General features: G+C 36.4%; 1 protein-coding gene across 1 annotated transcript; it reads left to right on the plus strand.

The window, feature by feature from the left end:
• Nucleotides 1–16050: 16050 nt before the first annotated feature.
• LOC131060411 (methyltransferase FGSG_00040) lies at nucleotides 16051–18240 on the plus strand. Its single transcript, XM_057993647.2, has one exon. The coding sequence runs from the start codon at nucleotides 16051–16053 to the stop codon at nucleotides 18238–18240; it is 2190 nt and encodes a 729-aa protein (XP_057849630.2).
• The last annotated feature ends 8386 nt before the right edge of the window (nucleotides 18241–26626 follow it).

A 26626-nucleotide genomic window follows, 5' to 3' on the forward strand; every position in this document is an offset into this window, starting at 1 on the left:
CACAAACACAATGTCCTTTCAAATCCCATTGACATTCCACTTTCTAAGAAAGATCAAGATATCCCTTACATCCTTTCCAATGATCTTCCTCCTTGTCAAGATCAAATCATTCCTTCAGATCCTCCACAAGATCCACTTGTTCCTCCATCTCCACGTCCTAATCCCGCATATACACTCCACGATTGTATTTCTTTTGATGATCCCATTATTTCTCCCATTCCATCTCTTGAAGAGCCTGTCATTGAACCATGTCTACTACACAATCCTAGTCCCCCTCATGATCCTAATCCCCCTCATGATTCTAACATGTCAGTGCAAGATGTTCATGAACCCTCGACATGCATAATGGGTTCTTCCACTTTGGTGCAATCCGATCCACTTCAAGATCTAATTATTTCTCTCATATCATATCCACCTCATAATGGACTCGCGTCTTCTTCCCAAAGAAAAGAGTATCCTACAAGTCAAGATATTCATAAAGGCAAAGGAGTAGAGCTTCATGAGCAAGAACCCCTTCATATCAAAGAACATACTAATGGTCATGGCTACAGAGCTCACACTCAAGGCGTTGGTATCCCTTCAAAGTCAAAATCCAAATGTCCCCCTTCCATTCTAGGTCCCTATATCCCTCCATCTCCTATGCAACATCAACAAAGGCACACATCTTGGAGAACCTTCCATCCGTCCCATATGCCTCCATATCATTCCCATCCACACCGACATTCATTCCCTCTTCCAAGCAATTTGGATGCCAAGTATGAGCATCATAAGTCTAGAAGTCCGCATGTATTCAAGGATCAACATGTCCAATATAATCGACATGTCAAAAGAAAGCAAAATATGATTTATAAAGAAAAAAATAAATCCAAAAGGCCACAAAGGCCACAAAGGCCCACTGAGAAAAATAAAGCAAAGTCAAAATATATATGGGTTCCTAAATCCCTTGTGCAAGCAATGCACTCCAAGGAACCACAAAAGAATGAAAAATCAAAAACCATGTGGATCCCCAAGAAGCTCCTTGAAGCACAAAGAGAAACATCAAACTTGGCATCCAAAATTGCTATTCCTCCATCCAAACCTTCCAAGTCTATTTCTCCATCACCTTCTTCATCCGTTTTGGGCCCTTATGTCCCAAAATCTATAGCCTTTCCTCCATCCAAATCTCAATATCCAAAATATGTCTTTCCTCCATCAGTCCATCACCCCTCAAGGTGTGTGCCAATGTCGATCTTGCCAACATTTCCATCCACTCAAGCACAATTCTTCCAATACCCTATCCATTATCCAATGCATATTTTCCATCCTTCCATCCCTCTGGTCCGATCTTTTGCATAAATCCTCGCCTTAGTTTCATCTCATTTTCCATGTCCTTATCCTACCAACTTCTTTGAGCATACTTTTAAAGTTCATGGTCCATTATTTTCAAGGCTACTATCCAAATAAAAAGATGCTCGAGTCCTTCTTCCATCCCCTATCATGTGTCCATCTTCTTCTGAAAAAGTCAAAATACAAAAAAAAATAAAAAATTGTAAAAACTCGAAAAGCAACACAAAAACAAAAACATGCATTTTGCAATAAAGTATTCCCTTTATGCATTGACAGATCATTGAGCATTCCTCCAACACCTCACAATCAAACATTGTGCTTTAACTGGAATCATGCTCTAACCAGATGAACCTTTTCAATCAACTCAAACATTCAAACTGATCCAAACTGTCATATCAATCGAATATTGGCATCAAAATCATTTGTCCTTGTTCCTATTATCATGGGTCTTATACAGGGTGTGGTATACTCGAAACCAGACTGTGTCCTGTCTTAGACGGGGTACCGCATTTCCTGAAACCAGACAGCATGATCATCCTATCAGCACGTTCAACTTTTGACAATGAAGATCACGATGTTTGTTTGATTTGTTGGAATTTGTGCATCTTATCTTTTTAATTGGTTTATCTTTGGCTTCGATCATGTTCCTATGTTGCTCGATGATGTCACCGAGTGATTTAGAGTGACCGGGATAGTTCATGATCCTTTTCTTTTTTTGATTGTGATTGTCGTTTGTCTATGATGTGTCTGTCTTTCGTAAATCGGGTTGCATTTCAGCTCTGGCCTTCAATGCCATGATGCTACGCATCCATTTTGCTAAATAAAAATAAAGGTTCTCACCTACAAAGTGCATTACTGAAAGCAAGTTTTCATTATCTCTAACTGTCTTCTATCTCATTTCTTCTTACTAACACTTCTTCCGTCCGGTCGGATAGTCAGTTCGGTCTAGTGCTCCGATATCCAAGCACATATGCTGCATCCTGCATCCATTTGGTTAGTACATTTGCATTCCATCACATATTACATCAAGCATTTTTCATTTCATAAATACATCAAAAAAAACAAACATAAAAATGCATCCATACATGTTCATAAACCAGTGCATAAGTCATCCATACATGCAAAAAACCATAAATCATAACATATTATATCCATCATATCGATACATATCACATATCATAATAATATCGGAGTACAAAATCGGACTGTCTGTCCTCAGTATGGCCCACAGGCTGACTGCAAAATGTCAAACTACATAATGTCACTGGGTGCTCCCTCTGTCCTCCTCATCCCCGCAATGTCCCGTAAGCCCTCAAAATTCATGAAATCCAAAACATGGGTTTTCGAGATACATACCGCTGCTCCTGCATCCTCCGGTCGTCTGAATGTGCATACATGTTCTCCAAGGTGATCCGCCGTTGGAATGTTCGCCATCTGTCTGCAAGTTTCCTTGTCCAGAGCAACAAATCCTCCTCTTTAGCTAGTGCAAATGAGTCATTTTCACCCTCTTGGTCCCATTTATAGCCCTTTGTCATTGCATAGATGGACGTGCGTCTTCTCCATCTTATGTTGGTCGTGGTATTTTGCATCTTCAATTGCTTGTCCTTCATGTATCCGATCTTCAATTGTCAGTCCGTTTGATCCTATCATTTTTATCGATCAATTGGCCTCTTTTCTGCATGTTTCCGGCCAATTCCTCGAGGGGGCATGCATATATCATTGTTATTGTCTGGGGCATTTTCATATGTCATTGTCAGCGTCCGAGGCATTTTCATTACTGTTCTTTGAAACAACGCTTAAAATCGCATTGTCTCAAAGAGGGGCAAAATGTAGACACCTAAAAATGGTCAAACGCTTGCGAGGTTATACTTTAACATTTGCGCATTGCCTCATTTTAGGTTTTTGCGTCGCATTAACATTTCTCCTATGTCACGCACTTGGTCTTTATCATTTGCAAACATCGAGTCATTCTTCTACATTCTTCAATCATCTCGTCTTCGAATTTGGTCTTGTTGATAACATTATCCAATCATGATTTTGATAAATTTTACCTTGTCGCATCAATGTGCGTATTCATTTGTCATCATTTTGGACATCGTCAATCCTAATTAGGGTTTTGTCCTCCTGTCAATCCTATCAATCTTATCAATCTTATCATCAATCCTGTCAATCTTATCAATCGTATCATCAATGTCATCATTTTGGACATCGTCAATCCTAATTAGGGTTTTGTCCTCTTTTCAGTCTTGTCATCACGCGATCGATTTGTCATCAATCGTTGTCATGTTCAATTATGTCAATTTGGATCAATTTGTCATTGTTCCTCGGCAATTGGCGCATTTTCTTAATCAAATCATTTTGTCGCACTCGTCATTTATCAATTCAAAATCATGACATTAATTATCTTCAATCAAGACCTAATTGTCATTTTCGCATTTCTAATTCGTCTTCTAGGGTTTTATGATTTATTCATTTAACCTAATTTGCCATTTCTTCCTCTAGGATTACTAAATTATTTATTAATCCTAAGTTACAATTAAATCTTTATTTAGTTGGCTAATTATTCTTCCTCTTGTAAATTAATTAATAAATGACAAATTGTTAATTAATTTACCTAATTTCTTCTAATTCACTAAATTCTAATTTCCATCAATTTCTAATTCCTAATTTTCATCAATTTCAATTTTCTAATTTTCTAAATTTCTAAATTCTTTTCCCTCCTATTTCATCTCCTAATTCCATGGGAATGGCATGTCAATTTGTCATAAATTGTCATAATTGATAATCAATCAATTTTGACATAGAATGTGCCATAATTTGTCATCAATTATCAATCAATCAAAAATTGTGCATGGAAAGTGCATAATTTGTCATAATTTGTCATATTGATTTGCAATTTCCATTTGAATTGAATCATGCTAATCTTGTCATTTATCCAATTCTTCTATAAATTGGATAATTTTCTTCAATCAATCCCTTCATGAATCCCGAATTTCTGTCAAACTACCGAACTTACGTTTCTAGTACTCTTGAGCTTTTTGCTTTCAATTGTGTGAGCACTTGTAGGTGAGATCCACAAACCCATTGAAGAGGAAAGAACAACAATGGAGCCGCATGGAAGAAGCATCTGAATTGTTATATGGTTTGCATGATATTTTCTTTTAGATGTTTTGTTTTCATACCTCTATTGAATGTGCTTAGGATTAGGTTCATTTCAATGAGTGTTCTTTTGATTGAGCTATCATGTCTTGTGTTTTGATTGATTCACTTGTCTTTGATGATTCCTAATTTCTACGCTACAGGCACAATTTGAGTGTTTAACTTGAATAAAATTTTAAAATAACAATTCTAAGGTTGAGAATAAATTGATAAAAATCATTTCTTTGAGAGTGAACCCCCCAACAATTAGCGACCCTTTCACCTTTGAAAGCCTTAACTCATGAATTGGGATGCTCGAGAAAACATAAAAAAATATAAAAATTTATCACGTGCCCATCACCATTTGGGCTCATGAACATGCTTCTCCATCATTTCGATATTCATCATTTCTGTTATAACTGCTTCAACACATTGATTCCTTGTGCCTACCTTCACGCTTCCCTAAGAGAACACATGGCACTGGATCATGCTTTCGAACAGACTCTACAAACCTTAGGCATTCCGCCTTGCCAACACATGGTTGCCTATTTGTCTTGTCGACTGAGATACATGGCACCCGAGCAAGGCTCCTCAACGTCTTTTATTTATTTCCCTCTAAAAGTCTCGTGAAGCCAACACATGGTAGCCTCCCGCATATGAGACTTGTAGCATAGAGTCACTTCGAAGAATCATGTGAGGAATGAACATGTGGTAGTTTGGCAAAGCTCCAAAGGATCAAGGTGAGAGAACCTTTTCCAAAAACATGCCCACCCGACACATGGATTTCATGGAAACAAATTGAATCAAAAAATTTGTGAGCACGAAGAACAAAAACCCACTAACAAAAAGGGCTCGAAAGAGAAGCTATGGATAAAACCATAGCTTTTGGAGAATTATCTGCAAATCCCACCTACGGAGATGAGAACCCGATAATATCAGGTTAAGAAGACCTGGACTGAAATTGAGGATCATAACCATCAAAATTTGGAAATAACTACCTGTAAAGGCATCCATTTGACCGCGCGGGGTTGTATCTAAGCCTGCAAGTGCTTGTATGCCTAATCCAACTTGATCATTTCTTTAAAGGATAAATTTATTAACATCTCAAACACCAACTCGAGAAGAAAATTGAGCTGAACCGCACGGTGAATAATATTCTTGATTTCGGAGGCATCCGAAACTTGGCCAAGTGACTTAAAGATGGACTGATCCTATTGATGCTAATCCAAAAGTTATGTAATTTGTTCCTCTGCCTCCATTAAATTATCTAGGAGGAAAGGAGATGGGAGCCCCAATTGCACAAATTATTCAAATTGCCTCCTCATATGCGTTGACGTGGCTGTTAATGCACCTAGGCATTCTATGGCCTTAAGAGCTACTCTATTACAGTTGGTAAACTCATTTTCCTTCCTAGCAGCTTATATGGGATCTCCTATACTGGTTGTAACTAGAGCATCATCTACCACTGTGTACAATTTTTTTATTAACAACTTAGACTTGGATACTTTTGGGGTGATAGACTTTAGAGTTTGAACAACTGCACTACTTACTTCAGTGCTCAGCTTTTGGGCGTTAGCAATGAATTTTAAGGCTAGTTGGAGGGAGGCTATGAGCATTTTGATCTTCTCCTAATATGACATATATAGTTGTTATAACACAGATAGGAAATCAACTTACTGAGTAGGAGCTAGGGGAGATTCTTGAAATAGGTGAATTTGTACTTCTTTTTCCCTTATTTCTTCCATCAATTCATTAATCTTATTATCAAAATTATAAATCTATTGGCGCAACATTTCCAGCTCTGAGCTCCTTTCTTGGAGGACTCTTTTAGCTTTAATCCTTGTAGCATGCTTTTTTTCCAAAGAAATCCACATCTCATGGAGCTATATCAAATCGTGTTTATTTATCCTATAGCTATTGCTAGACTTGTAATTGTACATTCATAGAAGAAACAAGCTCCTAATGAACTTGAGAGAGTTCACCAAGCTTGCCCTGTAATTGGATGTCTGCCAATTCTTTTGTTTCTTTTTATTTGATCGGTTGCATCTATACCTTCTTTAGCTCTTGTTATAGGATATTCTTTTTGGTCTATGCATTTTGTAATTCTACTTCAACTATGGCAACTTTTGAAATTCTCTATTTAACGTGCATCGATTCTTGATCCTTTGCTTGGACTCTTTTGGCTAACTCCTCCTTCTCCTGTTGATCTTTCTAATCATGGGCTATAGATTTTTCTAACTCCTCTTGGAGCTTGGCTCTTTCTACCTGTTCTTGTTGTGAGATAGCGAGAGTCTTTTTGTGCAGCTCCGTAGATATGAGAGCAATATCTGCATCTTTCCCTTTATCCTTTGCACTCAAATGATCAATTGTATCTTTAACATTCTTCGTTTTTTCTCTTTTCTCCAATCGCTAACTCAGCTTCAAGAAATCAATAGTTACTACCTTGTAGGTTTCCCCCATGAGCTCTACATTCTCTTGTGGGCGACCTTGGCTCAAATTAATCCCTACAACATGGACTGTATAATCTTCTAGTTGCATTTGTCCTTCAAGATTTATGACAATAGGTATCTTTGATAAAAGCATTATTGACTAGTGTGTTTCATAAAAAATGGTCTCCATGGTTGGTTTAGCAGGCTTCACAACATCCTTTTCTTTTCTTTTTTATGCTCTCTTGGCTCGTGCAAGCTTATTTGCATTAACTTTATTCCAAAATTCAGATGGGGACTTAATATATTAACCAACAAAGGGAGCCCTAGTAGGAAGACTAAAGGGAATCAAAATCATGGAAGACTCAGATTGTGTCCGCTTTGACAAACTTAACGCCGAAGGAGATAAAGAAGGGATACTTTGTAGGGTTCCCATGAACACAGGTGTGAGTAGGGCATTCAAATTAGATGAGGAGATTGGTGGGGTAGAAAGAGGCATTGGGACCTGCAATGTGGGGGCTGATGATGCTTGAGTGGGCATTATTGAAATAGAAGTTGCAATGAATGAAACAATAAATGGCAGAAGCACTTGTGAGGGTGTGAAGGATAAGCCAACCATAAGGGTAGGTGAGGGGTATTGAATAGCTCTCATTGCAGGTGCAAAAGTGGAATAGAGACATCAACACCAAGTGAAGAGAAAGGAGGCAAAGGTGAAACTGGACAGACCAAGAATTGAGATGAAAGTAGAGGGAGAGAGTAGGTATTTTCTTTGCACCTCCTTCCCAAAAATTGTTTGTCCTCTGTCTCTTCTCAGGTGACGAGCTGCTAACATCCAATGGCCCTTGAGTTTGCTATGTGAATCAAGGCCTTCTCCTCAAGTTTTGGGTTTGTGGCTGTCGGACTTCTACATAGAATGCTGCTACTTGAGGTGCTAATGGTCTTGCTGAAGGCCTTGTCTGTAGTTTCTTACCTTTTATTTCTATTCCTAGGAATTTTCCTTCTCTTCTAAGGTGTCATTATGTTCCCCATTCCACACATCATCAAAATTGTCATCCAAAGGATTACTTTGGAAATCATAATTTAAATCATACACCTCAGATTGCTAATATGTTCAGAAAGAAACAACTTTTTCCTCACTACTGCCCCATCCTAGCAGTTTTCATCCTAGGACTCTATGAATTTTGCAAGATGGGTTGTCTTGCACTATGGGCACATAAAAAAGATAGTCAAGGCAGTCTTTCTGCGAAGGGTATTAAAGCTAAGTCCATATATATACTTGGATATTCCTGTACATCAAATTTCACTGAATTTCTCAATAGGGTTGTAGAGAATGGGTCATGGAAAATTTTAAGGAAGGTAGGAAGCCATCAGGATCATAGTTGTATTTATCTCAAATGAGTTAATTTGGCAGATAATAGGACCTTTGCGAACCTCTTTTGCAATGCGACCAAACCTTGCGTGAGTGGGTACTTTTAAACACCAGTTTTATACCTTTTGGCTCCATACATTTTATCAATTATCAAAAGCTACCTAAACATTTCAAATGCAAGGGTCCTGTCAATTAGAAAGGTTGGGAGTAAAAAAGGTTCCTCGAAAAAACCATGAATCCTCACAAATGTGAAGTCCTCACCCAAGAACCAATCACACAAAGGTTGACTATTGTGCATCCGTTTCATTTGTTCCCCTAAAATTTTGACATGGAGGTCTTGACCTTGTCTACTCAAATCTTGTAGTTTTGGAGATAAGGAGAAATCGAAGAAAGAATAATAGTCATGAGTAGAAGAGAGGACATGGGTCCATCTGGAACATAGGCTTCCTATTACCCTTCTCGTCAGTTATGGATAGGACTAGATATTGACAGGAAAATGAAGAGTTTTTATGCAAAAACATATGAGCCAAGAAGGAAGGGTTCCAGAGTTTGTATTCTTTGTCATATTTCTATAGCTGCTTGATTATTCCCTTTGCGAGAACTTCTACAAAATCATATTGGAAAAGACCCTATTGCGTCTTGAGCTTGAATACTAGCCCCATCTAAAATTCCTTGATTTCATCATCTTGATTGAAAATGAAAACAAAAGAAAGCACATAAAAAATGTCCTACAAATCTTAATGAAAACTCTTTAGAGCTATAGGGAACTTGGGTAGTTGTGTCTCTTTCTTGTCCCTTTTCATCTCATAATTGTAGAAACTCATTGTGTCAATTCTATTGTGCCAATAGCCAGCCCTTTGTTGTTAAAAATTTCTATTTTCAGTGATAGAATGGGAATACATAGCATGTCCCTTATAGCATCAATGTTGATGAAAACCTTTAGGTGTTCACCTTGGATAATACCCAAATCAGGGTCGAAATTCATGGCACATGCGTCTACAAACTCTAGGTAGGGGTGTGTTGGAGTACAATACCACTGAGAGGGGGGCTGAATCCCTGGTAGACTAGTTCCAAATGACCTTGAAATAAACTTTCAAAACATTGAAACATGAAAACATACATACACAAAATCAAGAACTTTGGTAGACATTATTAACCCAAGAGATCAACTCAAACCTTTAAAAAGACTAAATGAATATCAAAGCAACTTCTACTAAACTGAGATGAAGCATCATATATGAACATCATGACAACTTCTTCTAAATTTAGATAGACATCATGACAAATTTTTTTGAATTCAGATAGACATCATGACAACTAAACTGATAGATCAATATCTAAGATGCACCAACACAATATTATGAAACAATTTTTAATAAACATCGACTCATGACCATAAGACTTAAGAGAAAGGTTATTCTCTTAATCATAATACAAATATTAATTATAGTTTGATTAACCATAATGAAAATGAGCAAGGGATATCATTCTAAATGGTGATATATGACTGATATGTATGCAGATTAAACAAATGATACACAAGGTGTAAACATAATGATTTTTTCTTGACTAGAAAACCCTCATGGATAGAAAAACCACTCAAAAATGCCTCACTAGCAGGACCCTCATTGGAATACATGTAATGCATCACTGACAAAAACAAGAATGCCTCACTGGATTTTGTTTCACACTAAATATATCTCAATTTAAACAAGTACAGAGTTTCATCTCTCTATCATTTTGAATCATTTCTAGAATATCTTATTATTTGAGATTTCAGGAACAAAATGTATATACAACTTCTACACAATCCTCTGTTTTGACAACATAAACATATAATACATTGAATGAAAAACTATATGCAAAATGACCATATTATATATACAGAGACGTTCCTTTTCAGGAAATGTATTCTATGATAAACCCTGAACAATCCTCTTTTCAAAAGAAACACATTAAGACCCCTTTTTTTCATAGTTCTGAATAGTTTCAACAAATTTTACATTCCCACTGTGTATGCAATCTTTTTCTTACTTTTTCTCTATTTTTTATGTTTTTCTTTGAAAAACCTGTATGAATATATGTCATTCAAAGAATATCTATGTAATGCCTTCATAATACACAGAGATTTCCAAACCATACAAATCCAAACTATCTATCAAAATTGTTCCTCCGACTGTCATCATATTCGAACTAAATCATAGTTCTTTTAACCAAAAAAAAAAAACTGTTTCCTTGAATAAAAAATTGAAAGATTTAGAACAAAGTTATTTCAGAAGAAAAACACAATGCAACTACCCCTATAACCACCACAGTCGCTACTCAAAGTCTACCCAAAAACTCTGTTCTCCAACCCGTACCCTAGCTTTCGCAGCTAGGGTTCCAAAATGAAACCACAAACTTCGAATGCACTCAAACTGTTTTCGTGTTATAACTTAGGGCAAAAAAATGACATTTGATTATGTCAAAATATTAAAACCCGTGTACTAAATATATCACAATGATGCTTTGAACCAAACCAATAATAATGGTATGCCAACAACCATGATAAGCCCTTGTATGATGATATTTCAGATGTCAAAAATAAATATTTCAATAGACATGTTGACCGCCTGCATAAGGACTTTCATAGTAACTATGTCCTTTGACATTTACAAAGTCTTCAACCATGATCAATTTAAACAAGGATGTATGTCATGATGTAACTAGCAATTTGTGTTGCAAAATGAAGTACATTTACCATGAGATGGAGAAGTATATTTATTGATATTCAAGACCAAATACATCTACTATTGTATTAACAAGAGTGGAACAATACTACAAATTATCAAGTGTCACTGTAGTAGTGACTCAAACATATCAAACCAAAACTTGTAGTATAGAGCGAACCATTTCATCAATTGTTAGTGCCACTAGAACTTGTAGTGTAGAGAAAACCATTTCATCAATTGTTAGTGCCACTAGAACTTGTAGTGTAGAGAAAACCATTTCATCAATTGTTAGTGCCACTAGTTTTCAATGCTAATAAAAAAACAAAGATATCCTTTTGATACTTTTAGATATGTCTGATATGCACCAAGGAGTTCAGTTTGAGAAAAGAGATGTATCCTTGTAAAGATCCACATATACATCTTGTCATTAATAACATATATGACTTATATGCAGGGTATTGGTGACATATGCATTTTAGTATCAAATAAGAAATTGATACCTTATCAACGAAAGTTGATAAGCCATGAATTGCTTATTCAAAGGAAAAATGTATAGATCATAAATACCAAGGTAAAAATAAGCCATATAGACTACCAATGAACTGAGATACAATGAATGTACAACAAGGAGATCACTTCATGTTCATACCAAGGTATGTCAAACTCATATGTACAAAAATGTCATACTGAAGACAAAGCATTTGTGCCAAGATGATACTAAACTTGAATTCAAGAGCCACATGAAAACCTATCATTGTACCCATCACTCAAGATGATGAAACCTCATGAATAAACCATATAACCTACTATGTATCTCTGCTAAGAGTATGTCAAGAACATAACATGTCACTGTCAATCACGAGTACAAAAATACAATCAAATGCTGCACTAAATCAATCAAATACTCTATCCTATATCAAGACAATGAATGCCAATGTCAATACAATCATTTTACCATAATGTACCATACTAATATGATGGCTTGAGGTGGTTTTGTCATCAAGGGTAACAAAGTTAAGGGACAACATGGTGCACTATTGGCTTTGTCCTTTTCTGCTAACTTCTTTAACATTCTTGCATAGGCTCCCTCTCGAAGGCTTTTTATGTTGGAACACAGCTCAGGGTTATGAATTTTGTTACCATCGTCCACCACCATAGCTATGTTTTTATGTGTTCCTTTTGTGAGGGCCCTGGTATTTTCCCAAATTGGCTTCTTTGGCATCCATGAAACAAGATGAGGTAGAGGCTTTTACAGGGTCACCACTAGTCGAAGCTCCTTTCGCGGCCATATTGCAGATCTTTTCTAATAGATTAAATTTTTCTTAACTCTTTTATCTCTTGTTGGACCTTCAAACTTTGCAGTGATGTGTTTGAATCCTTTTGCTTGGCACTTAGTATTTCTTCTACATGCTTAACATTTCTTTTTCCTTTTAACTTTACTCTAAGTTAAACAAGGTGGTTTGAGTGCTTTAACCTATGCATACTGCTAGCTAGGTCACTCATGTGAAATTAATTCCACACTTCAAAAAGGATGCCACCTCATCACGACAAGTAATCACTACACTTCATCAAGCCGACTTTTAGGGATTTTTTCCTCAGGGAGAGTACGGGTTTATTCACTAGCTTTGCATTAAAGCTACCCAAAAAGTGATTTTATGGGAGAATTCATTACTTAATACATTTCCAAGATTTAACGCTTTCATATAGCAAGAAACTTGGTGTTTGGCTGAACAATTCACATATTCTGACTCTTCTGCCATTAACTGATCACTTTTTTCCATTTCATTTCGCATGTTGGATGTTTAATTTGGCTATATTCTCAAATCACCATTTTGACGAGCATCATATGCCACTTACAAATTATCACACTTGGATTGGCCTATAAATTGAGCATAGGCTAAAACAACACATCCTCAACACAATAAAATTTTCCTCTTGAGAAAGTGACTATGGATACTCCCATTAGGTTAATGAGCAGGAAGCCTCAGTTAGCTATCTTAGGGGAAGTTATTGATAATAAAATCACGCGCATGACCAATATCAAGCATACTGTAGCTATTATTGATATCAAATGGCTATTGGGTGAAGATCTTATCACTAGGATAGACGGGCATAAGGTAAACACATATATCATGTCTCGTTTCATGGCCTGTCTATTAGATCTTGCAGAGTCTAAGCCTCAGATACTTATGCTCACTCGGGCTTTATTTCCTGAGTAGTACTTGGGTGGGCTTGATGAAACTATGAATATGGTGATATTAGGACTGGGGATGCCAACTGTGTCAGACCTCCTGCGTTATATTGACAATGATGAGATGGTGCCTTGGCTACCATTTCTTAGTGGCTTTAGAACCACCATAGTGGAATGCCATCAAGAGAGGTTGGCTCCCACTTGTAACTTTATGATGAAATGCATAAATGTAGAGCCCATTTTTGGCATTGAATGGTACACCAACTTCCGTGACCTCGTGCTTCCTCCTGCTCCTATTTCTCTTGCTAGTCTTCTAGCTCTTTCCAATGACTATGATGATGACTGAATGTTCTTGCTAGATATTTGTTTTGCAATACTTGTCAATAGGCCTAAGAACCACTTTCGTTATATTATAAATATTTCGTGATATAATAAATATAACATTTTGGTTTGCATTACCTGGCTCCCACAATTTGCATTGCATGGCTATAGACTATACAAATTTTACATAATTTGTAGAAAATTTACATATTTACAATAATTACATAACTTAAGCTTAAAATGTTTAAGGTGGACTCCACTCATAGGAATCCCTAGAGCTTCTCCTTCTAAATTTTATAATTCAAAGGCATTATGCTCCTTACAATTTGAAATGCAGAATGACCCCTCCCAAAGGGTATTGAACTTAGCATGTTGACTTGATTTCACGATGCATTCATTATACTTTAAAACCAAATCCCCTTGTTTGAACCCCAAGTCGTAAACCTTTTTGTCGAACCACCTTTTAACTATCTATTGTTGGTTGGACATAGCACTAAATGCCTTCTCCCTTGAATCTTACACGTCAAGTGACTTTACCATCCTAACTTCCATACCTGTATTCACCTCGATCTCTAGGGACTTAAGCAACTGTAACATTCAAATTTCAATGGAAATAGGTAATAAGACATCCTTACCATAGACCAACTCATATGGAAAAGACTTTAACACTTTCTTTGGAGTGATCAAAGGAGCTCTACTATTCATCGATTTGGAATTTGCAATGTGAAAGTGAAATGATCAATCATCATTTTTCTTTTGATTAGTTTACTTTTTACATTAAGATAATATCATCATTTAAAGGTCATCTTCAAATGAAAATATTATTTTAATTTTTAACAACAAAAAATACCTTTGAATGAAGGTAATCCTTCATTAAAAGTTGTTTATAGTACAATATTAGAGGAAAGGTATCCTTTTTCAAATAAATGCCTTTATTCAAAGGTGCTTAATAAATTTGAGCCCCCTAAAATATAAAAAAATTGATGGACCCTAAGTTTGGGATAAACCTCACATCATTAATTAATCATAATTCTGGTTTATCTATTTAAATAAACAATATTTTATTATTTAATTACATTATATATGATTATCCATTTTCAAATAAATTTTCATTTTTTATATTGTCAGTTAATTCCTCTTCTCATTAGTTAACCCCATCCAATTTTAGGATCCTCTAATCATTCATCACTCAAATTCAAATTGAAATGAAAACATGTTCGTGACATTTATCCATTAATCAAATTAAATTATTCATTATTCTCCTAAATCATGGACTCAAATTGACAATTTTCCATTTAATAATTGAGAGGACTACACAACCTCTTTTGTTAACTTAGGTCTTTGTTCTTAATCTCATATTCCATTTGATTTTTCCTTGGAAATTTTAGAAATTTAGTAAATCCCTTATCATTTTCGTCAACCAAATTTAGGAAAATCAATTAAAGTGAAATATATTATCAAGTGAAACAAAGTGTTATGTTGTTGTCTCAGACACGTGCAAACATGCATGTTTTGTGCTTTCAAATCTTTTGATTTATTTGATTACACATATGGATAAACTTAGAATCAAACTTATTCCTAGAAATATTAATAGATGAAATCCAATGAGATTCAAAATATTTGCTAGCTTTTGTATTGAAAGATACTCTCTATATATTAATCATCACATTACAAACAATCCAATCAAAATTAACTCAAAACAAAACGAAACAATATGAATATACATTTTTCACCATCACAAATACAAATCTCTAAATATTACAATTTTCACATTATAAATGCAAGTGTAAGATACTTAAAAACTAAATTTTAAATTCATTTCAAACTATACATCACATTAAAACAACTGAAAATCAAAATCAATCTATCAACATGAATGTACAATTTTCACTATCACAATAACAAATCTCCAAATTTTATAACTTAAATAACTAATACACTTAATACTATTTTTTTAATTTCATTCCAAACTATTTTAAACAAAATTTTAATTTCATTCCAAATTATTGAAAACGAGTAGATAAAAGTACTCTTTTAAAAACTATAGGTCTTCAATTACCGTTGTTTGCCCAAAACCATGTGCTAAAATACAGGTTGCTTCATACCTAAGCTACGATAAAATCGATGTTTGATCACAACTCATATTTGATTCTGTTCACTTTGGTGGGCATACCTTATCAAAAAGTTGAAGGTAATAATCTTAATCCTGCCCCACCCATCATCAATCATGCTTATAATTGTACCGCCACCTCCTGATCATGTCTCTCGTCCTTTTGACGAGTGACGACCTTTAATTTAAGGTTTGTGGGCATCCAGAGATCGCGACGGGTGCATGAAGTGAGTCCACAGCGAATCAATCATGCATTCATTTCAACGGTGAATTTGCTGAGTCTCCAGTAGAGCAGAGAATGTGAATCTTGCGTAGTGGAGGCAAGCTGAGTTCATTTCCTTTTTCTTTTTCATCTTCTTTCAACGGGATGTTTGGTGCTGGAAATATTTATAGCACAGAAATTGCATTGCTGGAGACTCACAGCAAACGCGGGAGATATGGCCAACCTTCTAGAGATAATGGTTGACAAATTCAAGGAGTTTCAGGCTTCACAAGAGTTTGACAAAGAAGCCCTGATAGAAGCACATGAGAAAACTTATAAGGGGATGCGGCAGATAGAATCAATGCGAGGGTGTAACATAACGGGGTTTACGATGAGGAAACCGTCGGAGCATTGGCGGCCTTCAGTCCCACTGAAAGGGCTGCTGCCCATTCGAGCTAGGGAGCTTCAAATTGATAAGGACCATCAAGGTCGTGTTCTCTTCGGAACGCTGTGTACTGATGCGCATAGGATGCTGGGCATTATGACTATCCTGGAAGACCAGTATGGAGATGCTGTTCGACTTGCAATATACAATATTTCCCCTTCCACAATGGAAACGGAAAGTCCCCGCAAGCTTTATCCCAAAGGCTCCAAGGTTGCAGTCAAACAGCCTTACTTCAAGCAAGGCGCCCAAGATGGTGCGCTCATGCTGCGCGTTGACAATCCTAATGATGTTGAGATTTTGGCTTGCTTACCAGGAAAGGCAGAAAATTCTTTGGCCAAGGACTTGCTTGAATTGCGCAGTGAAGGCAACAAATACTTCAAGGATGAGGATTGGAACAAGGCAATTGACAATTATTCCAGATGCATAGACTTGGCTCTCTCGCGGGACAAAATTGAGCCCCAAGTCCCCTCTGCTTCCAACATCCAGGAGAAAGTGAAGGAGGCTCTTGTGTATTCTTATTCTAATAGGGCAGAGGCAAAGTTGAAGTTGAAGGAGTATGCGGATGCTGTGCAAGACTGTGACAAGGCATTAGCCCTTGATCAGTACCACCTTAAATCCTTGTTTCGCAAAGGCCGTACTTTTCACTATCTCAGAGAATATAAGTTAGCTTGCCAATGCTTTGATAGAGCTCTGGAGCAGGCCCCAACTGCAAATGACATCCAGTTGCACTATGAAAAATCTATGGAACTCAGCTGTCAAAACAAACAAGGTAAGTTTGATCTCTCCGGCTATTTCATAAACGGTTGTAATGCACCTGAGTTGAGCAATTATATTGGTCCAGTCCTGATTAAAAAATCAGTAGGGCGCGGCAGAGGATTGTTTGCTACTGACAATGTAGATATTGGAGATTTTCTGCTTGTGGACAATGCCATTGCATCTAGCAGTACCGAGATAAGAAGATTGAAAGGAAGCCCTAAAAGAGTCATACCATGTATAATAGAAGTGCAGACAAAACTTGGTCAACTTAAACAGGAATTAGAGGCTAAAATCATTTCCTGTGCAGCGTCATCTCCGAGGATATTGCAGCAGCTAGAGTACCTTGCTGATTCAGATGAATTGAAGGTGCCACCCATAAATCTGTTCAGGATAAATAATGCCAGCTGGAATACCTGTGATGTTCCCAATAAAGGTTGGGAGCTAGACCAGCATCAACTTGCAAAGATAATGCGAAATGTGGGGTGTCAAATACAAACTATTGAATCAAGTAGTGACATGTTAAGACAAAATGAGAAATATGGTTTGTGGGTACTTCCCTCTTTCATTAATCATTCCTGTTTTCCCAACGCCAATTGCGTTGTTGTGGGAGAAGCCATGTTTATTATAGCTACAAGAAAAATTGCAGCTGGAGAAGAAATAGCAATCTCTTACTTTGACAGTCTTAAGCCATTGTCCAAACGAGAATCAGTATGTAGGATAATGGGATTTAAGTGTGATTGTAAGCGGTGCTTGTTAGAAAGGCCCTTAGCATCGCCATTGCAGGAAATCGCTGAGCTCGTTAACCACATCAACTCCATCACGCTCACTGATTTTGATTTATGGAAAATTGCTAAGCGAGTGGAAAGGACAATAGATTTCCTGACCACTGAAGAAAAGCAGATGATAAGAGCATCTTTTTTCCAGCTCTACTACAATATTTTTGGGTTACAGCGAATTGATCCTTATGCCAGAACAACTTTGCCCTCGCTGAGAGAAGTATTCGATGGCTTCCAAGAGGTTGTTCCAGGGAATTGTATTTTGTTTGAGTTTTACGCCAGGTTTCCTGTTTATGCCAAGAACGAAGATGAAACAGACAGACCTCTTTTTCAAAAGGCAGTGGAAATATGCACAACATATATGGGAAAGCACGAAGAGGGCCTTCTAAAAGCTGTATTGAAATCCGTTGCAACAGACGTCTTCAAACCGGGACTTACTGTGTTCGGCATATTGGAGGTTAACAGTTAAGCTCCTCTTCCTGGAGTAGTAGCTTTGGTTCTTTCTCAACAGAGTCTTTCTTTTCTTCTTAAAGTTGAAGAAGATAGTATATGTGACTTGTAATACACATTATGAAAGCTATGCTGCATATCACTCGTGTATATCCAGCATATGGGTGTATGTGTGTATATTAGTGTGATCTAGATACATATGTATTTATACATTTACTATATTGAATTATCTTATAATCTCAGTTATAAATTTTTAAAACTCTTATAATCTCAGTTATAAATTCTTAAAGCTCTTCAAAAATGTTTTCTAGTGTTAGTTTAGGGGATTCACTTTTAAAGCATTCATTTTGGGATATTTATAATTTTTTACTATTAAAAAAGGGGTGATTTAATTAATATGAAATTGTGGTTGAAAAGAATATGCAAAGAGGTTGGGTATTTAAAAATGATATTCTAAATTATTTTTCATAAAACAATTGAAAGTCTTATAAGAATATAAAGTTATTTTTTTCTATACCACAATATATGAAGAAGCTGGATATTTATAATTGACATTCTAGATTATCTATAAATTATTTTACATTGCTTTATTCATTATGCTTGTCTCATAAGAATCATAAAGCTATCTTATTCTAGGCAGGAGGATGGTAGACAGCAGGATGTCTAGGCAGTAGGATGGTAGACAGCAGGATGTCTAGGCAGTAGGATGGTAGACAGGGTGTCTATTTAAGTCGACAGGGTGTCTATTTAAGTCAAATTACTTAGACAAATGTTAGCAGTAAATGTGTAGGTTCGGTCAAAAGAGAGAGAAACAACCATGGCTTTGAACAGTGAGCCATAATGTATTGCACTCATAGAACTTTCCACCACTTTTTGCGAAAACAATTTACAGATAGAACAACATAGTGAACAGAGCTGTAGGTAGGCACTTGTATGGATGTCACCATAAAATTCCAAAGCTGAGCAATATCCCCGTCATTTCGAAGATTGCAAGTGATGATGTCGTCTCGTCTCAAGATAGCCACATTGTGCTTTCCTTGTCTGTGCAAGATGGCCACAGGCTATTCATGGAATCTCACACCAATCTTGATTTCACTCAGGCCCATTTCAGGCTTATGTGGCGGTCCCATAAACTTTATAATTTAAAATCCCTCACCTTCGGTAACTTATTGGGAAATGAATTTTTGGATCTATACATTGAATTTAACTAGAATATTGTTTACTCATAAAAGATCCCGCCACCATCCTTCTATTTCACCAACTTCAAAGAAACAAATGTATGACTCCATCCTTTTTACCCACTCTAAGAAATTATTTTTATCAATTAACAAAGATTTTGAACTCTAAAACTTAATTAAGAGGGAATAGTTATTGTAGCAAGGTGGCAATCCCTTTGTCTTCATGAACCATAAGGGTGAGAACTTAGAGAGCAACCTCTTCTGTCTTCGCAATTTGTAGGGGTGGGTCAAGGGCAACCCCTTTTGTTCTTCATGTGGGGTGGGTGCAGGGCATGGTTCAGGGATGAGAACATCAGGAGGATATAAAGTTGTCCAGTTTTTAATAGTTGTGAGTTGTAGTCGAACAATCATATTGTTATAGGTCAATCATCGTGAACTGAGGATACATCATTTTAAAAGCTAGTAGTAAACCTTCTACACATGTATAAATTATCTTATTATTTTGACTTCGTAATTATTTTGTTTGAGTGACAAATTAAATATATCAATTATGACACTAAATTGACTCCTTGGTATATGTGATTCTTCATACTTTTAATAAATTGCATTTTTTTTCTTTCAAGAATCTTAAAAGACTATCTTAGAATAGTAGCCTATAAGGATTGGTAGACTAGAGGAAAGAAATGAAACCTCCAAAAAAATTCACTTACACAACCTAACATTTTGGCACACTTGATTAGGCCCCATGATGCATGGAACTCAAAATATACCTAATGGTAATTTATACTACTTTAAAAAATTTATTCATTATTGACATAATTAAATGGTGTTGAGCTGATGAAAAATAAAAGAACTTACAATGGGGGCACAATACATCCATCTAAAGCTTTAGAAAAAATATTTGTTGGTGCCATGAACTCTATGGATCACTTTGTCATAGATTGGCAATTTTTTCACTCAAAGCTCTTCAAAGACTGCCTTCGAATAATTTAATCTAGAAAAATCTAGAGATTGGGGGAACAAATAGGTGTCTCCCATAGCATTAACACACCTAGATAGACATTTTGGTGCAACCAATTTTGTCCTATAATTCATGGAGTATAGAAAAAGTTCTTATATTGCTCTAAATAGATTCATTTTACAATAATACATATGTTTTTGGCATGTTAAGAAGGTTTTAAGCTCACTAATTCCACCAAAGGAGTAGGAATAAGAGATAAATTAATGTAAATTAGGAATTCCACCATATTATAACACATTGTTAAAGGTTATACCATTCATAGTGATGAAAAATTTGTTCTACATGATCTAGAGAGAGGGAGTGATATAGATAAACAGATAGACAACTAAAAAAGAGAGGGAAAGATAGACATAGAGATATATAGAGAAATAGAGGAAGGAATAAAGGGTGAGAGATGAGAGAAAAGGGAAATAGAAATAGATGGATAGGTACAAACATAGACAGGGAGAGATGTGGAGATAAAGGGAGAGGGAAATACATAGGTAGATACCAAGAGAGATAAATAAATAGATATAGAAATATGGAAGGAGAAATAGTGTTGCAGATATGATGTTGTCATTGATGCCAACTAGATATTGTTGCAAATATGGAGCAGTATGTTATGCTTGTAGATTTGGAGCAGTGTATTCATCTAGCATCAATGATCCTATTTGATACCCAAAGGAGGAGATTGTTGAAGTTGCAATGATAATGAGCTTGAAAGTTCATAATTGGATGTCAAAATATGTGATCCTCTGAAGTTCTTGGTTGGATGTTAAATGTGCTTTGACTGATAGATTGTTACTATGAAATAACTCAAGTATGATGTGCTAGTTTTGGTATCTCTAGCTCAAGATATTTTACCACATTTCTCTACAATTAAAGATATGATTTTGCAGGTTGGATGTAAGATAAAGGAGGATGTATAGTCTATATGTTGCTCATTTCACATCAAAAAATTCAATTTAAAAGTTGCTTCATGTGCATGTAGAGTGAAGACAATTATATTGTTTATCTGGATGATTCAGAAGAATGCTCAACACTTTTGTGTATTTCAAATTTAGTTCTTGCAGTTTGGAAAACTTGCTCATATTGTCTATATTAATTCTCTTCAAGTTTCAGATGTTTAGGTGTAGTGCAAGCATGAACCTAATTTCTATATCTTAAGAATGTGTTATTGGCATACATGTGATAATTGGTTTCAATATCTCTAGACACCTAAAATTGTCCTAGCCTAATTAAATAAATATTTTATTTATTTTTTTATTTTATCCTAAGTCTTATATCAATTAAATAGAGGTTTATTTATTTAATTAATTCATTTATCCTCTTCTATCCTCTCCTCATTTAAATAAATATTTCTATTTATTTAAATTATCCTTTCCCTATATTAAATAAATATTTTATTTATTTGATTGGTCTAACTTCTTCTATTAATTAAATAGATTTTTATTTATTTAATTAATTTTATGTCTTTTCCCTCCATGACACTTGCCATTCATCTCTTAATTTGTGTTTAACCACCTCTCTAATATTTAATTATTTCCTCTACCTACCCTTCAATCCTAGCTGACCATTTATCCCTCTGCCTCTTAATCCTATCCCTCCATTTTCTAAGGTGTCTTCTATATAAGAGGATCCTTCCATCCTTACCAACCTTAATGACTTCATATGCGATCAATCAATCATTCATGTAATCAAGCAATCAATAGTCTACACAACCACAATTCGTTCTTTGTTGAGCTCTTGAGTGCAATACCAAATCTGAGAGCAACTATATCAAACAAGATCAACAAAGATAGGAAACAATGGAGATCAAACCCTACTAAGCATGTGAATGGTACAATCTTCCTATTTTGTTGTGATTTGCATGTTTTAGGTTCTTCACTAGTGTATGGTGGATTCTTAATTGTAGAAATAGGGTTTTGTGTAGTTGGATCTTTGTTGGTTTTACAGTAGTACATGAATAATGTTGTATGTCATATGATGTTGTTATGTACTCTGTACTATGATTCTTGATCTTTCAAAAATTGTTTGTTGACTAGAGTGGATGCATAGAAGGACAAGTAGTTGTTTGGTTGACCTAGGATATTTGTGCAAATGTCTTATTGTTTGCACTAGCATTGAGAAGTGTGATAAGATGATTTGGGTTGATTTTAATCTCTTTCGTCAGTCCAAATTTGACTTCCCTTCTACTGTGAAAGCGTTTGAGGCTGATCTCCTTGGAGGATGCACATTTCATCCCAACTGACTTAGAGTATGTGTGCCACTCTTTATATGTTCTTGCAATTGTGGAGATATGTTCTAAGTTGAATCATATCTTGGTTATCATTTATATTGAATTGTAGTTTTATTCTCTTCTCTATGGGGATGCTTTCGAGGCTAACCTCTTTGGTCGATACACATTTCATGTTCATATGCTTAATCTTGGTTGACTTGGATAGTTTTTTCATCTTGTGGAAGATATAAATAAAATACTAAATAAGTTGCAAGTATGTGGATTTTGAGGGAGTGTGGTGTGGTGCGAAGAAGAGCGTATTTCATACCAAAGGCAGTGAGCTGAAGGTAATCTTATTTGGACAAGCACAAAAGTATGCTAGAGGCAATGTGGTGCAGTCACAATGGGATGGTCCTCAAAGAGAACAATTTGGACCGTGTAGCAAGAGTAAACACAATGGAAACAAGACAATTTGATGGAGGCGATGTAGAAATGACTAAATTTTATCATGAAAATTATTTACAATCCGCCGACATCATGTGAGCTACAAGATTCAACTCACTGGCCTGAATACATACATGCTCAATTATAGTTTTGCTCAACTCTAGACCTCTTAATCTCAAGATCTATCTCCCTATTCTAAGAACTTGATTCTAAATGCTTAATTAAATTGACTTATATGATCAAGGGTGATTCGTGTTGGCCCAAGATGAAAAAAATACTGATGAAACAAGAATAAAATGTGTAAAATAACCAGGTCGGCCTCCGCCAAAGAGAATCCTCCGAAAAATCCAAGGGATGAAGATCATAAAAGGAAGGTCAGCCACATGCCAAGGAACATTGGAAACAACTAATTGAAGCCCCACAAGCTATGAAAATGATCCGTAAGATTCACCAAAAGACAAAATAGGTCCAAGCGGTTTTGGTGTTCTAACCCAGAAAACTGTCTTGGATTTCAAAAGCGAGAACTTGCTGGGAAAAGATCCAAATATCCTATGGACAAAGGATAAGATAGATGAACATTTCCATGAACAAATTCCATCTCTACAAGATCCGGTGAGCAAATGCAAAATAGGAACAAGTTGAAAATAAAACATTTTTGGTTGATGCAAGAATGCCAAGAACAAGGGATGCTCTTGCATCACAATGAGTCAAAGGTAGTTGATGGTCCAAAAGTGTTGTAGTGGAAATTCATCAATTGTTCATGATACTCTGAGGTTATATATCCTCTTTTATAAATTTTGTAAACATCAAAGAGTAGTTAAATTTCTTTGGTTGAAGCTATAAAACTATCATTTAGGGAGTTATACCTTCCTTGGGTTGTAACCCTAAAACAAAGTTGTAGATCTATTTATATTATTGCGAGAATAGATTTGGATAGTAGCTTCAAGTAGCTTGCTCACCATGGTTTCCCTTGTTAGATATTCCATGTGTATTCAACATCTTCAGGTGCAATGGTGTTGAATGCTTTATTCTTTCTGTTTTTCATTATTATTGATTTGTTATTTAAGTATTTGGTTTTTATTGGTACTAAAGGGTTTGAGAATTGACTAAATATTAATTCACCCTCCTCTAAGTGTTTCAGTGAATCTAAGAATTGGTATCAAAACCAAGTTCTATGAAGCCTAATATCTTGACAAAGATCCGAGATGGCACAAAAAGGATCTCACAAGGAAACTTTGTTTGATGGAACAAACTACACTTTATAGTAGGTAAAGATGGAATCTTATCTAACCTCATTAGGGTTTGGTGTTTGGAAATCTATTGAGAATGGTTATACTCCTCCTGCTCCTCCAATTGATCTAGTTGAGACTAGGGCATATGAAAACAATGCTAAAGAAAACAATACCATTTTAAGTGGGATAGTTAATGTTGAGCTTATAAAGGTGATGCATTGTTACACTGTTGGGGATGTCTGGGAGAAGCTTAGTGGAGTTTATGAAGGTGATACTAAAATCAATCAAGCCAAGCTACAAATCTACAAAGGTAAATTTAAAATTTTAAGAATATCAGAAGATGAGGATATTGCTAACTCTCCCAAAGATTTGTAGTTGGGCTTATTTATTTTTGATAAGGATAAACGGGTTTTACAAGGACCCGAAACCTACAACAGCCGGCCAATAGCCAATCCGGCAAGAAACAACAACAAAATAGGGGAGCAACCCCGAACAGAAACAAAGACAAAGAAACACAGACAAACAAGCCAAAGCAAAAAAGCTCTCAGTTAAGCGAGAGCACCATATCCTTGTTCTTTTGGATGAAAATCCTGTTGATTTCCTCAAGCTCCTCCATCATGAATCTTGAGGTACCCTTGTTGCTTCTTTTGCACCTAGTTCTGGAACTAGGTCCAGTGGTTTTGCTATCTCGAGCAACCACATCATCCCCTCCAATATCTTTCACTGGGTCACTATGGAAGGATCTATAATCAACAACCATCTCATTAATCTTTTCAAGCCCCTCAATTCTGTTGTTCATGTCTTCTTTACTAATATCGACCAGATTCTTGAGATTTTTCTTAATCTCAACCATGGATTGTTCCATCTTATCAATCCTTTGTTCATGGCTACATTTCATTACCTCAACATTTTGAGAGAGTTTTTGAGTCATGATCATGAGTTTTTCTGGCTTGCTGGGTTCAGGAGAAGCAGTGAAAATGTCAATTATTTCCTTAACCCCCATCTTGAGGGTGTCGATTTCATGCTCGACCCACTTCCAGCCATGCTCCTGAGTTTTGGTGGCTTCCATGACAAGATTCACCAGAATACCATCTTTCCCCTGATTATCTTCTAGACATTGATAGGGTTGTCCAGTTTAATCCCTTGGTCCGTAATCTTCAGGTTGTGATCCTTTGCCGCTAGCCTTTTCTTTTTGGTGAAGGGTTCGGCCTTGGAGATCAACTTGTTGTTGGTATTGTATTTACTAGCTTTCCATCTGGGGGGTTCTTGCTGCTGAGCGTCTTAGGAGTGACCATCTTTTCCTTTTCATCTGTAGGTTCATATTTAGGGTCATCAACGGGAACCTCACTATCATCCAAGACCATCCTGAGGGTGTCGATTTCATGCTCGACCCACTTCCAGCCATGCTCCTGAGTTTTGGTGGCTTCCATGACAAGATTCACCAGAATACCATCTTTCCCCTGATTATCTTCTAGACATTGATAGGGTTGTCCAGTTTAATCCCTTGGTCCATAATCTTCAGGTTGTGATCCTTTGCCGCTAGCCTTTTCTTTTTGGTGAGGGGTTCGGCCTTGGAGATCAACTTGTTGTTGGTATTGTATTTACTAGCTTTCCATTTGGGGGGTTCTTGCTGCTGAGCGTCTCAGGAGTGACCATCTTTTCCTTTTCATCTGTAGGTTCGTATTCAGGGTCATCAACGGGAAGCCCACTATCATCCAAGACCATCTTCGAATCAGAGACATTGTGGACCTCCGTCTGCAGACCAATCTTGGCAAGCGGGGGCACAATTTCAAAAGATTTGGCGTGGTCCATGATAAGGATGACAAGTCCCTCATGAAGAACAGGGTTGTTAGGGTTTTCTAAGTGCTTCTCCAGGCTATTCTCAAGGGTGGAGGCAAGATAGTAGGGAACAAAGATAATTTTACCATGGCGAAAATGATTTAAAATAGTGAAATGGTAGGAGAAGATACTTGCATACCTGCCATAAAGGGTGATATATCTCATTATAAACTCTGCCATGTCAGTCCAAGGGGCCATGAGGTCTTGTCTATTATAGCCGCCATCGACCATCTTGGTGACTCTGGAGCGCTCCTTGTCTTTGTTGAAGAAACTCAACAAGTCCTCCTCCCCAGTTTTCCTATCCCTGTAAAAGCTTCTTCCAGTCATAGCCAAAACAGTGACTATCATCACCAAAGTTTCATCAATCTGATATTTGGCACCATAAGCCCTAAGACTCCCTTTTTTCCATCCATCAACAAAGGCCTCCGTAATTAGAGGAGAGGGGCCATGAAGCCGATCAAGGTAGGGGATGAGACCACCATTGACGACTTCCT

The sequence above is a fragment of the Cryptomeria japonica genome, chromosome 4 (assembly GCF_030272615.1).
Source record: "Cryptomeria japonica chromosome 4, Sugi_1.0, whole genome shotgun sequence".
In the NCBI taxonomy this organism is placed as follows: domain Eukaryota; kingdom Viridiplantae; phylum Streptophyta; class Pinopsida; order Cupressales; family Cupressaceae; genus Cryptomeria; species Cryptomeria japonica.